The sequence below is a fragment of the Lissotriton helveticus genome, chromosome 5_1 (assembly GCF_964261635.1).
Source record: "Lissotriton helveticus chromosome 5_1, aLisHel1.1, whole genome shotgun sequence".
Classification (NCBI taxonomy): Eukaryota; Metazoa; Chordata; class Amphibia; order Caudata; family Salamandridae; genus Lissotriton; species Lissotriton helveticus.
Window position 1 is genome coordinate 1,256,085,452 of NC_136065.1, and position 14,302 is coordinate 1,256,099,753.

The following is a 14,302-nucleotide window of genomic DNA, read 5'->3' on the forward strand; positions in this document are numbered from 1 at the left end:
CCTCTACGCTATCCAATGCTTTCCCTACTGTTTCACTCACTGGAGTGGGAATAGCAATTTTTACCCCTACGCTATCCAACGCTTTCCCTACTGTTGCACTCACTGGAGTGGGAATAGTAATTTTTACCCCTACGCTATCCAACGCTTTCCCTACTGTTGCACCCACTGGAGTGGGAATAGTAATTTTTACCCCTACGCTATCCAACGCTTTCCCTACTGTTGCACCCACTGGAGTGGGAATAGTAATTTTTACCTCTACGCTATCCAATGCTTTCCCTACTGTTGCACTCACTGGAGTGGGAATAGTAATTTTACCCTTACGCTATCCAACGCTTTCCCTACTGTTGCACTCACTGGAGTGGGAATAGTAATTTTTACCCCTACGCTATCCAACGCTTTCCCTACTGTTGCACCCACTGGAGTGGGAATAGTAATTTTTACCCCTACGCTATCCAACGCTTTCCCTACTGTTGCACTCACTGGAGTGGGAATAGTAATTTTTACCCCTACGCTATCCAACGCTTTCCCTACTGTTGCACCCACTGGAGTGGGAATAGTAATTTTTACCCCTACGCTATCCAACGCTTTCCCTACTGTTGCACCCACTGGAGTGGGAATAGTAATTTTTACCTCTACGCTATCCAATGCTTTCCCTACTGTTGCACTCACTGGAGTGGGAATAGTAATTTTACCCTTACGCTATCCAACGCTTTCCCTACTGTTGCACTCACTGGAGTGGGAATAGTAATTTTTACCCCTACGCTATCCAACGCTTTCCCTACTGTTGCACCCACTGGAGTGGGAATAGTAATTTTTACCCCTACGCTATCCAACGCTTTCCCTACTGTTGCACCCACTGGAGTGGGAATAGTAACTTTTACCCCTACGCTATCCAACGCTTTCCCTACTGTTGCACTCACTTGAGTGGGAATAGTAATTTTTACCCCTACGCTATACAACGCTTTCCCTACTGTTGCACTCTTTGGAGTGGGAATAGTAATTTTTACCCCTACGCTATCCAACGTTTTCCCTACTGTTGCACTCTTTGGAGTTGGAATAGTAATTTTTACCCCTACGCTATCCAACGTTTTCCCTACTGTTGCACCCACTGGAGTGTGAATAGTAATTTTTAGACCTACGCTATCCAACGCTTTCCCTACTGTTGCACTCTTTGGAGTGGGAATAGTAATTCTGACCCCTACGCTATCCAACGCTTTCCCTACTGTTGCACCCACTGGAGTGGAAATAGTAATTTTTACCCCTACGCTATCCAACACTTTCCCTACTGTTGAACCCACTGGAGTGGGAATAGTAATTTTTACCCCTACGCTATCCAACGCTTTCTCTACTGTTGCACCCACTGGAGTGGGATTAGTAATTTTTTTTACCCCTACGCTATCCAACGCTTTCACCACTGTTGCACCCACTGGAGTGGGAATAGTAATTTTTACCTCTACGCGATCCAACGCTTTCCCTACTGTTGCACTCACTGGAGTGGGAATAGTAATTTTTACCCCTACGCTACAACGCTTTCCCTACTGTTGCACTCACTGGAGCGGGAATAGTAATTTTTACCCCTACGCTATCCAACGCTTTCCCTACTGTTGCACCCACTGGAGTGGAAATAGTAATTTTTACCCCTACGCTATCCAACGGTTTCCCTACTGTTGCACCCACTGGTGCAGGAATAGTAAATTTTACCCCTACGCTATCCAACGCTTTCCCTACTGTTGCACTCACTGGAGTGGGAATAGTAATTTTTACCCCTACGCTATCCAATGCTTTCCCTACTGTTGCACTCTTTGGAGTGGGAATAGTAATTTTAACCCCTATGCTATCCAACGTTTTCCCTACTGTTGCACTCTTTGGAGTTGGAATAGTAATTTTTACCCCTACGCTATCCAACGTTTTCCCTACTGTTGCACCCACTGGAGTGGGAATAGTAATTTTTAGACCTACGCTATCCAACGCTTTCCCTACTGTTGCACTCTTTGGAGTGGGAAGAGTAATTTTTACCCCTACGCTATCCAACGCTTTCCCTACTGTTGCACTCTTTGGAGTGGGAATAGTAATTTTTACCCCTACGCTATCCAACGCTTTCCCTATGGTTGCACCCACTGGAGTGGAAATAGTAATTTTTACCCCTACGTTATCCAATGCTTTCCCTACTGTTGAACCCACTGGAGTGGGAATAGTAATTTTTACCTCTACGCTATCCAACGCTTTCCCTACTGTTGCACTCACTGGAGTGGGAATAGTAATTTTTACCCCTACGCTATCAAGCGCTTTCCCTACTGTTGCACTCACTGGAGTGGGAATAGTAATTTTTACCCCTACGCTATCCAACGCTTTCCCTACTGTTGCACCCACTGGAGTGGGAATAGTAATTTTTACCCCTACGCTATCCAACGGTTTCCCTACTGTTGCACCCACTGGTGTAGGAATAGTAAATTTTACCCCTACGCTATCCAACGCTTTCCCAACTGTTGCACTCACTGGAGTGGGAATAGTAATTTTTACCCCTACGCTATCCAATGCTTTCCCTACTGTTGCACTCTTTGGAGTGGGAATCATAATTTTAACCCCTATGCTATCCAACATTTTCCCTACTGTTGCACTCTTTGGAGTTGGAATAGTAATTTTTACCCCTACGCTATCCAACGTTTTCCCTACTGTTGAACCCACTGGAGTGGGAATAGTAATTTTTAGACCTACGCTATCCAACGCTTTCCCTACTGTTGCACTCTTTGGAGTGGGAAGAGTAATTTTTACCCCTACGCTATCCAACGCTTTCCCTACTGTTGCACTCTTTGGAGTGGGAATAGTAATTTTTACCCCTACGCTATCCAACGCTTTCCCTACGGTTGCACCCACTGGAGTGGAAATAGTAATTTTTACCCCTACGTTATCCAATGCTTTCCCTACTGTTGAACCCACTGGAGTGGGAATAGTAATTTTAACCCTACGCTATCCAATGCTTTCTCTACTGTTGCACCCACTGGAGTGGGAATAGTAATTTTTACCCCTACGCTATCTAACGCTTTCACCACTGTTGCACCCACTGGAGTGGGAATAGTAATTTTTACCTCTACGCTATCCAATGCTTTCCCTACTGTTTCACTCACTGGAGTGGGAATAGCAATTTTTACCCCTACGCTATCCAACGCTTTCCCTACTGTTGCACTCACTGGAGTGGGAATAGTAATTTTTACCCCTACGCTATCCAACGCTTTCCCTACTGTTGCACCCACTGGAGTGGGAATAGTAATTTTTACCCCTACGCTATCCAACGCTTTCCCTACTGTTGCACCCACTGGAGTGGGAATAGTAATTTTTACCTCTACGCTATCCAATGCTTTCCCTACTGTTGCACTCACTGGAGTGGGAATAGTAATTTTACCCTTACGCTATCCAACGCTTTCCCTACTGTTGCACTCACTGGAGTGGGAATAGTAATTTTTACCCCTACGCTATCCAACGCTTTCCCTACTGTTGCACCCACTGGAGTGGGAATAGTAATTTTTACCCCTACGCTATCCAACGCTTTCCCTACTGTTGCACTCACTGGAGTGGGAATAGTAATTTTTACCCCTACGCTATCCAACGCTTTCCCTACTGTTGCACCCACTGGAGTGGGAATAGTAATTTTTACCCCTACGCTATCCAACGCTTTCCCTACTGTTGCACCCACTGGAGTGGGAATAGTAATTTTTACCTCTACGCTATCCAATGCTTTCCCTACTGTTGCACTCACTGGAGTGGGAATAGTAATTTTACCCTTACGCTATCCAACGCTTTCCCTACTGTTGCACTCACTGGAGTGGGAATAGTAATTTTTACCCCTACGCTATCCAACGCTTTCCCTACTGTTGCACCCACTGGAGTGGGAATAGTAATTTTTACCCCTACGCTATCCAACGCTTTCCCTACTGTTGCACCCACTGGAGTGGGAATAGTAACTTTTACCCCTACGCTATCCAACGCTTTCCCTACTGTTGCACTCACTTGAGTGGGAATAGTAATTTTTACCCCTACGCTATACAACGCTTTCCCTACTGTTGCACTCTTTGGAGTGGGAATAGTAATTTTTACCCCTACGCTATCCAACGTTTTCCCTACTGTTGCACTCTTTGGAGTTGGAATAGTAATTTTTACCCCTACGCTATCCAACGTTTTCCCTACTGTTGCACCCACTGGAGTGGGAATAGTAATTTTTAGACCTACGCTATCCAACGCTTTCCCTACTGTTGCACTCTTTGGAGTGGGAATAGTAATTCTGACCCCTACGCTATCCAACGCTTTCCCTACTGTTGCACCCACTGGAGTGGAAATAGTAATTTTTACCCCTACGCTATCCAACACTTTCCCTACTGTTGAACCCACTGGAGTGGGAATAGTAATTTTTACCCCTACGCTATCCAACGCTTTCTCTACTGTTGCACCCACTGGAGTGGGATTAGTAATTTTTTTTACCCCTACGCTATCCAACGCTTTCACCACTGTTGCACCCACTGGAGTGGGAATAGTAATTTTTACCTCTACGCGATCCAACGCTTTCCCTACTGTTGCACTCACTGGAGTGGGAATAGTAATTTTTACCCCTACGCTACAACGCTTTCCCTACTGTTGCACTCACTGGAGCGGGAATAGTAATTTTTACCCCTACGCTATCCAACGCTTTCCCTACTGTTGCACCCACTGGAGTGGAAATAGTAATTTTTACCCCTACGCTATCCAACGGTTTCCCTACTGTTGCACCCACTGGTGCAGGAATAGTAAATTTTACCCCTACGCTATCCAACGCTTTCCCTACTGTTGCACTCACTGGAGTGGGAATAGTAATTTTTACCCCTACGCTATCCAATGCTTTCCCTACTGTTGCACTCTTTGGAGTGGGAATAGTAATTTTAACCCCTATGCTATCCAACGTTTTCCCTACTGTTGCACTCTTTGGAGTTGGAATAGTAATTTTTACCCCTACGCTATCCAACGTTTTCCCTACTGTTGCACCCACTGGAGTGGGAATAGTAATTTTTAGACCTACGCTATCCAACGCTTTCCCTACTGTTGCACTCTTTGGAGTGGGAAGAGTAATTTTTACCCCTACGCTATCCAACGCTTTCCCTACTGTTGCACTCTTTGGAGTGGGAATAGTAATTTTTACCCCTACGCTATCCAACGCTTTCCCTATGGTTGCACCCACTGGAGTGGAAATAGTAATTTTTACCCCTACGTTATCCAATGCTTTCCCTACTGTTGAACCCACTGGAGTGGGAATAGTAATTTTTACCCCTACGCTATCCAACGCTTTCTCTACTGTTGCACCCACTGGAGTGGGAATAGTAATTTTTACCCCTTTGCTATCTAACGCTTTCACCACTGTTACACCCACTGGAGTGGGAATAGTAATTTTTACCCCTACGCTATCCAACGCTTTCCCTACTGTTGCACCCACTGGAGTGGGAATAGTAACTTTTACCCCTACGCTATCCAACGCTTTCCCTACTGTTGCACCCACTGGAGTGGGAATAGTAATTTTTACCCCTACGCTATCCAACGCTTTCCCTACTGTTGCACTCACTGGAGCGGGAATAGTAATTTTTACCCCTACGCTATCCAACGCTTTCCCTACTGTTGCACCCACTGGAGTGGGAATAGTAATTTTTACCCCTACGCTATCCAACGGTTTCCCTACTGTTGCACCCACTCGTGTGGGAATAGTAACTTTTACCCCTACGCTATCCAACGCTTTCCCTACTGTTGCACTCACTTGAGTGGGAATAGTAATTTTTACCCCTACGCTATCCAACGCTTACCCTACTGTTGCACTCTTTGGAGTGGGAATAGTAATTTTAACCCCTATGCTATCCAACGGTTTCCCTACTGTTGCACCCACTCGTGTGGGAATAGTAATTTTTACCCCTACGCTATCCAACGCTTTCCCTACTGTTGCACCCACTGGAGTGGGAATAGTAACTTTTACCCCTACGCTATCCAACGTTTTCCCTACTGTTGCACTCTTTGGAGTTGGAATAGTAATTTTTACCCCTACGCTATCCAATGTTTTCCCTACTGTTGCACCCACTGGAGTGGGAATAGTAATTTTTAGACCTACGCTATCCAACGCTTTCCCTACTGTTGCACTCTTTGGAATGGGAATAGTAATTTTGACCTCTACGCTATCCAACGCTTTCCCTACTGTTGCACCCACTGGAGTGGAAATAGTAATTTTTACCCCTACGCTATCCAATACTTTCCCTACTGTTGAACCCACTGGAGTGGGAATAGTAATTTTTACCCCTACGCTATCCAATGCTTTCTCTACTGTTGTACCCACTGGAGTGGGAATAGTAATTTTTACCCCTACGCTATCCAACGCTTTCACCACTGTTGCACCCACTGGAGTGGGAATAGTAATTTTTACCTCTACGCTATCCAACGCTTTCCCTACTGTTGCACTCACTGGAGTGGGAATAGTAATTTTTACCCCTACGCTATCCAACGCTTTCCCTACTGTTGCACTCACTGGAGTGGGAATAGTAATTTTTACCCCTACGCTATCCAACGCTTACCCTACTGTTGCACTCTTTGGAGTGGGAATAGTAATTTTAACCCCTATGCTATCCAACGTTTTCCCTACTGTTGCACTCTTTGGAGTTGGAATAGTAATTTTTACCCCTACGCTATCCAACGTTTTCCCTACTGTTGCACCGACTGGAGTGGGAATAGTAATTTTTAGACATACGCTATCCAACGCTTTCCCTACTGTTGCACCCACTGGAGTGCGAATAGTAATTTTAACCCCTACGCTATCCAACGCTTTCCCTACTGTTGCACTATTTGGAGTGGGAATAGTAATTTTTACACTTCTGCTATCGTACGGTATTAATATTGGATATTATTTAATTATATTATGTTACTATATATATATATTTTAACAAATATGATTGTAATTTTTTTTAATTATAACTTTCATTAATTATTTAATTATTATAAGTTAATTTAAGTATTTTTAAGTATATTTTAGTAATTAATTTTTAATATTAATTTAATTTAACATTGTTTTTAATAAAGTCGATAATTTGTAATAACTATATTTTTGTAAACGATAGTTTTTTACTCGATATTCTGTCTGTCGATATTTTGTCAATGATATTTTTGACAGTCTATATTATGTCCCTCGATATTATGTCAGTGATCCCTGTTACTTGTAGCATTAATTCAGAAATAGCAATTCGCATTTTGCTGTTTCATATGTAGATATACAAGTTTTCTGGCTGGACTTTAGCGTTTTTCCTCACATTAATTTAAAGGACAATTCTACAAATGTTCACATATTTTTCAAAAGGTTTGCACTAGCTCTAGGACTAACTCATGACAGTCAATGCCATTAGAGTGCAATGTCTTTAAAAAAGCAGTTACTATGGGGCATATTAGCAAGAACCTCGTTAAAATTATCACAGTTTTAGTGGCAGGAAACTGCCGCTCAAACGGTGATAATGGGCTTGCTAATATGTGTTATAGAATTCCAATCGAAGCCCAGGTTAGATGTCCTGCACATCTAACCTAGGCTTCTATTGGAATTCTATAACGCAATTAGCAAGCCCATTATCGCCGTTTTAGCAGCAGCGGTGATAACTTTAACAAGGTTCTTGCTAAAATGCCCCTATATTTTTCCCCAAATTGTCTTTAAAATAAATATAAAACATGTGATGACTTTCCCTTTTCAAGTCCTTGTTGCATTTGGAATTGATACAATCTATGTTTTTGCACAAGTATCATTACCAGAATATTTACTACAGATGTGACGTGTGAGGAATATTTCTTCTTGCCAAACAAGGGTGAGCCTACATTAGCAAATCACACAGCTAAAAAAGTTGCACACATTTACAAATGAGGGCAGTATTGAACCGATAAAGGCATGCAATATAGGCTTTTTGCACGATATAGTAGGACTCTTGAATTTGTGCTTAGTGCAGGCAATGTTTGTGGAATTATCAAGGAAACCAACAGTAAAAACGGATTCACTAGACCAAAAAAAAGGGACTCAAACAGCCAGAAACAGGCCTCCACACTGACCTGTCAGACCAACCCTTCTGGCTCTGCCAGATCGCCCTATAAGCCAGTTCAATTTGTGTGGCCATGGTGAGACAAAAAAGTTGCCTGTGTCATAGCAGTTACATAATAACGCGCTTATATCACAGTAGTAATTATAGCATATTTGTTTAGTCATGAATGTTATGTTACGTTATGCTTAGTTGTACAGTGTGAATATCACTCAGGAGGGTATCCTACATCTGAAGAAGGATGGTGTAATATGCTTGCTGGGGCCTATATAATAAGAGCTAGGTTTTCTACTTTTTGCAGAAATCACGGACTGGGCTGGCAGCTGTGATGTGTAAGGGAAGGTCGCTGCAGGCTTTGGGGTCAGGTACGAGAGTGTTTGCTCACTGGCCCTTCCACAGCTAAGGATGTGAGCGAGCTAGAGGCTGGCAGAGCTGAGAATTCGGGTAGGGGTGTGGAAATTGATACGGCTGTTCAGGTATGCAGGACCTTGATTGGGCAAAGCTTTGAATGTTTGTGTGGGGAGCCTGAAGATTGCGTGCTTGTGAACTGGGAGCCAGTGGAAGTCTTTGAGATGTGTGTGCGGGATGGGAGATTGACCAAGAGCCTGGCTTTTGTGTTTTGGATAACTTGGAATCTCTTGGTGAAATGTGCGGATATGCTGACGTAGAGTGCCTTCCTACAGTCTACTAGTGATCAGGGCCTGTGTAACAGTGCTATATGTGTTGAGTGGGAGCTATCATAAAGCAACTGTCTTGTCTTCAGTGGTTATTTGCCAATAGATATAACACAATATTATTAATTCTGGTATTAAGGCTTTTTTGAAGGCGGAGGCTACAGACACAGAAGAAAGTACTCTACCTTCTGGTGTTGCCAAGGCTTCTTTATCCACCACCACGGCCCCTTCGTGACGCACTGTACAGCGTACGTGCTCTGTGACTGGGAATTCATCTACATAAACAGCGCTGTATTTGCCACTGCTGGTCAGGATGGGGGCTGCAGTCTCAAGCCCAGTGTTTCTGCCGCTGGTGGAATTCATGAAAATCTGGGCTTGTTTAGGGTAGAAGTCCTTCACCAGGCAAGCGGCTGCCTCATCCGATCTCAGCACGAAGACAGACGGCTGCAAATTTACTTGGAGCTCTTTGGAAAAAAAACCACAAAGAAATGAACCCTTATTAACATGGCTTGCATAACTACCTTCTACAAAGGCACCTTCCAGAGTTGAAGACTGGAATATAGTTAATTGTACTAAATATCATTCATTGCATTCGAAAGATTGTTAATTAGTAACATATGGCTGATATGTGTTTCTTCTGTGCATCTTGGAGCCTGCCCTACTTTAATGAGACCATTGTATTTTATTAAACCACAGAAGAATCTGAAGTTCTATATTTGTGCTACAATTCTGGGATCTGCGTGGTTTGTTGAGTCAAAAATTCCTCGTGACATCGTGAACTGGTTCACCCTGCACTCATATTGTGTGTTCTGTCTGACTGGTATCTTCCCTCTAAAGTGAACTTGAGTCATTGGTTCACAGGTGGGTGTTCTATACGTTCTGTGATTCTGTAAAATAGTTCTGTATTCTGTTATTCTGGGATGCAGAGGTTGGGGGGGGGCACGCAAAGTGTACCTCCACCCCTATCTGAGGGTTCCTACTGCCCTCTGACCTGTCTTTGGGGTGACTGCTGGTTGGTCGCAGCTGGTGATATATATAATAGGAGTGAGAAGCCTGTAGGGCATAGTGAGAAATTCGACCAGTCTTTCAAATCGAGGGTCATTCTCTTTCATCTGAGTTTTGTGTGCAACCTGCCAAGTTTCCCAGGGCCATGAGTCATGTGCTGATCCTGTCCAGGTTTTTCCTTGAGTTTAAGCACTTTTACTCTTGTTTATTCCATTATAAAACATTGCTACAAGTCCCAGAATTCAAGTAAAAAAACCTGGACTACAGCAGCACATCATGCATGAACCTAGGAAACACAGCAGCTATATCACTGCGTTAGTTTTTGTAGAAATGGTAAGGCTGTTATTTTTTTTTAAATACTATGGGGGGTTGGGGGGGATCGGCCAATCCGTCATGTGCAGTGTAGTCCAATGCTGTAATCCTGCATTTGCAGGACTCAGCCCCTCACTCACACAGTGCGAGCCGGTGCAGTAGCAAATAAATAAAATGGCATTGATATGCCATTACATTAATTTGTCTTTTTCTGCTCCCGAGCAGGAGCAGACCCTGATCTCATGTCTTCCTCCCAAGATAGTATACTTTCCCACCACAGCTTGTTCTTCATAGTATAGCATTTGGCTTATAATGTACATTGCGCAAAGCCTACCTAGAACTAGCACACCTTAAACCCTGAACAGGCGGGCCCCCTTGAGTCTCGTCTGTCCTTGTGAACAGTGCCAGGAATACCTATGCAGCAACAGGAGTTTGGAAATGGGTCTTATGGGATGTGTGGACCTAATACACATCTCAAGACTGTACTCTCCATTCCCCATCCCTTTTTCTGTTTGAATCGATTGGACAGCTACCTAACTCTGAAAGGTGACAGCTCGTTTTTTCCAAAGTATACACAGCTTTGTATATATAACAGCACCCTTAAGCCAGTACTAACCTTTCCCTTTGCCTTTAAAGGCTTGTCTACACGTTCACTGAAGGAGAAACAAAATGTGTGCAAGACCCTATGTCTGAGTGACCTACAAGCCAGGATAAGGTCTAGAACTACAGAGCTATCCCAACAGTGGCACCCAGCGATGGTAGGGCAAATCACGGGAAGGAACCTGTATGTATTTCTTTTCGCCTTTACGCTCCTGTGTGTAGTTCTTGTCGACTTTGAGCTCCCGTTCATTCAGTATATCAGCTCTGTGGTAAAATATGTACATTTTCCATTGTGTCTACATAGAAAATCTTCTCGCTCTTTGAAGCAATTGAAAAAGTTGACAGGAGACCTGGTTATGCAACAACTTTACTATTAAAACTTAATTAACAAGGAGCTACCCAAGAAAGCATCAACACAATGCAGAGACTACACAACCACACCAATAGAATGTGCTTCAATTTCTGAATTCCTTACTACATACTCATCAATCGGGAAACATCCTTTACAACGCAACTTTTACCACGAAGTGCCTTTACGACGCAACTTTTACAACGCAAACCATTACAACGCATTGCGCTGGGGGGCGCTCTAGGATAGGGAATAGGTTTAATGTACTATCCAACACCTTCCCTACTATCCACGAGGACTGGAGTTGGAATAGTAAATTAAACTATTCACTATCCAGCGCCCCAAAGCACTATGCGTTGTAATGGTATGCGTTGTAAAAACCGCGTTGTAAAAGCATGCGTTGTAATGTCATACATCCGAATTAATCTATCAATGGGTTCCAGGTGGATGCAAGGATCAATTCCAAAGGCCTTGGCAATATGCAGAAAGCCTATTGGTTCAGACATCAATGTACTTAACAAAGCTGACACTCCATTATGTGCCAATTAGGAACCTGTGATCAAGGACTGATCACTTAATTAACAATTGAAACCTGCAGGCATTTGAAGCATGAATGCAAGTCTCTGTGAATCAGGAGTGCCATAGTTGTTAAATTAGCTTATCCTCACTGTGTCAAGTGACATAGTGGATAACAAAGATGTCAAATTCACTACATTGACTTCACCAAGTACTTAGCAGACTTTTAAGGACCACAACTCAATTTTTATAACAACAAGGTTTTACAACCCACCTAGTTTTAATGGACATGAAGCAGGTGATTTTTAAATGTAACTAAAGCATCATGTGGTAGTGCACTATCAATTACAGGTAGCACATTTTCCATTGAAATGGACTCTAACTGCTAAAACTTTATTGCACTGAAATGATAGTGTGTGGAAATCGGGTTTCAGTGAATATTTATCATTTGTGCATCACTAAGTAAATTGTCTTGCTTTGTTTTGATCCTAATAACATCTCTGCTTCCACCTCACTTCAGAATTACAAAACAATGTTCCTAATTTTTGCTTTTGTAGCTGCTGAATGTGGACAGTCATTTGCATTTTGTTGTGTGTTACAAAAAATAACATACAACAGTCTTTCCTTTCCACTCACTGCACCCCAGAAAGATTGTTACATAATTCAGTTTAATATTCTTCCTCTGACTACAAAGTGAGAGGAGCTTGTAAACACCAATTCTATGTTAAAAAATAAGCAGTAATTTATCAAAGGACAAAGCCTGGGATTGAACCTCTGTATTTGAAGCGTAGCAAACGTAACAAGATAAATACAGAATTTAAAGGCAAAATCAAACACCAAAATAAAAAAGAATTAATGAAACACATATCAGAAATTGTATGCAAAATGTGTAAACAGATTGCATAAAGATGGGGTCTTGAGAAAGAGAGTTTGGATCTTCTCTCTCTCCAGAATTATGTTTATAAATTATCTAAGTCATCCTTTATTAAAATGTAATATTTTTTTGTTTTTTAATGAAGTGTTTATCTTTCACATGGAGGGAGACTGTGATTAAAAGTCATTTAATATTTTAAGTGCTACTGAGGAATCAATAGGCAGAATAAACAGATTGACTAGTCTGCTACTCAATTAAGAACGTTGTGAATACAGTTTGTGTGTAAACCGTGAAATCCTGTGAAGTGCATTTAAAACAATCCCAGTTATTATCAAAGGGTAGTTCATGCTTTGAAGTCTCTTGTAACTTTATGCCCTTTTGAGACGGGTCTTGAGTAACTACTGCTCTGTCTCAAGTATGATAGACCTCTATATTAAACCCCCCTTCAATATTAGAGTTGCCTTTATAGAGTCAGACTAAACAAGTACAGTGACCAACAACCCACAATTTGCTCTTATTATTGGACACCTCTCATATGATCTCTGCAGGAGCTATTAATTTACATAGACACTTAGATACTCTGACGCTCTGCTACACTAGCTATGATACCCTTATTCTGTTCATTCTCTTGATTATTGTACTGTTGCTTCAGTCCTTAATCCTGACTTCTAAGAATGTTGTTTAAATTATTTATTTTTAGTCATTTTCAATTTCTTACTATTCATTTCAATACATGTGCTGCGTAGAATGCTTATGTGTATTTATTTTTAACTTATATTTCGTTTTCTTTACCCTGTGCACTTCTTAGAAAGATCAATTCGAAACTGAAAAGCGATCAGTAAAAACCATGACCATATCAAACCTCAGTTAGAAGTTAATGCAAATGAACTGAGATATGCAAGAAAACATGATGGGTAGGGCCCGATGTACCTACAATATAGGTGATATAGATGATTGTGTATTAAGATATATTTGTTACCAAAATATGCAATAAAATACAATACGATTGCACTACTCATGCCAAAATATTTTATGGAACACAAAATGAGAGAAGATCTGGATTTTTCTTGTGGAATTACATTTTTTGTCTGTTGCCAAGGTGTGAACTTTTAACATAATTAAGAATATGAAGTATGAGTACTAGAAGACAGGGAAAAGGATCTAAACATTTCAAACTTTGCAAACTAATCAGTTATCTAAATATTCACCAATTATAGAGTTTCCACACATTTTTCAACCATAGTGTTTTCATTTATTTGAATTATTAACCAGAAAGTATATCTTAAATTAAAAGTTTTTTGTTTAAAAATTAAGATATATCTGTATTCACTTAAAAATATGTTTCTGTTATATTCAATAAAAAAGCATGAAAATATTTCTACCTTAAAATCTGACTTATAGAAACTTCTGCAATAGTTTGGGTTTGTAAAAGATACTTAAAATGTTCAGTGCTTTCTCTTTAGAATCAGAAAGCTACCCTAAACTTACTTGGCTCCACTGAGAGAGAAGTTCCAGGTCCAAAGATAAGTGTGGAGTCTGTGCCGCCTCACACAGTGCTATTTCCCTCTACTAAAATGGCTTCACATTCCTCATCACTGCCCAATGATACACACAGGTTCTTATACTTATTGTAAGGATGAAATTATAGACAGTAGTGAAAACTGATTATGAAAACAGATAATAATGTTTTACAAGCTTGCACATTTAGCTACCCATAGTGCTCCCAACTGACATAATCTATGTGTTTCTGGTTGAATTTGTTGAACTGAAATATTTTAAAACTTTTAAGGAGAGATACTTCCACTATTTCGAGGGGAATGTTAGAAGATCCTCCATCATTAATTTTGTTTACCCTCCAACTTCTTTCAGATGTTTTTTAAAAATGCACTTCTAACCTCCAAAGGAT

At 41.4% G+C, this 14,302-nt stretch overlaps 1 gene segment (V, D, J or C); it reads right to left on the reverse strand.

The window, feature by feature from the left end:
* The window catches only part of LOC144753568 (T cell receptor delta constant-like), a 147,164-nt gene that overhangs the window by 51,530 nt on the left and 81,332 nt on the right, over positions 1–14,302 (reverse strand). The window contains 1 exon segment of the C gene segment in view: positions 8,926–9,204. Within this exon segment, the coding sequence occupies positions 8,926–9,204 (279 nt within the window).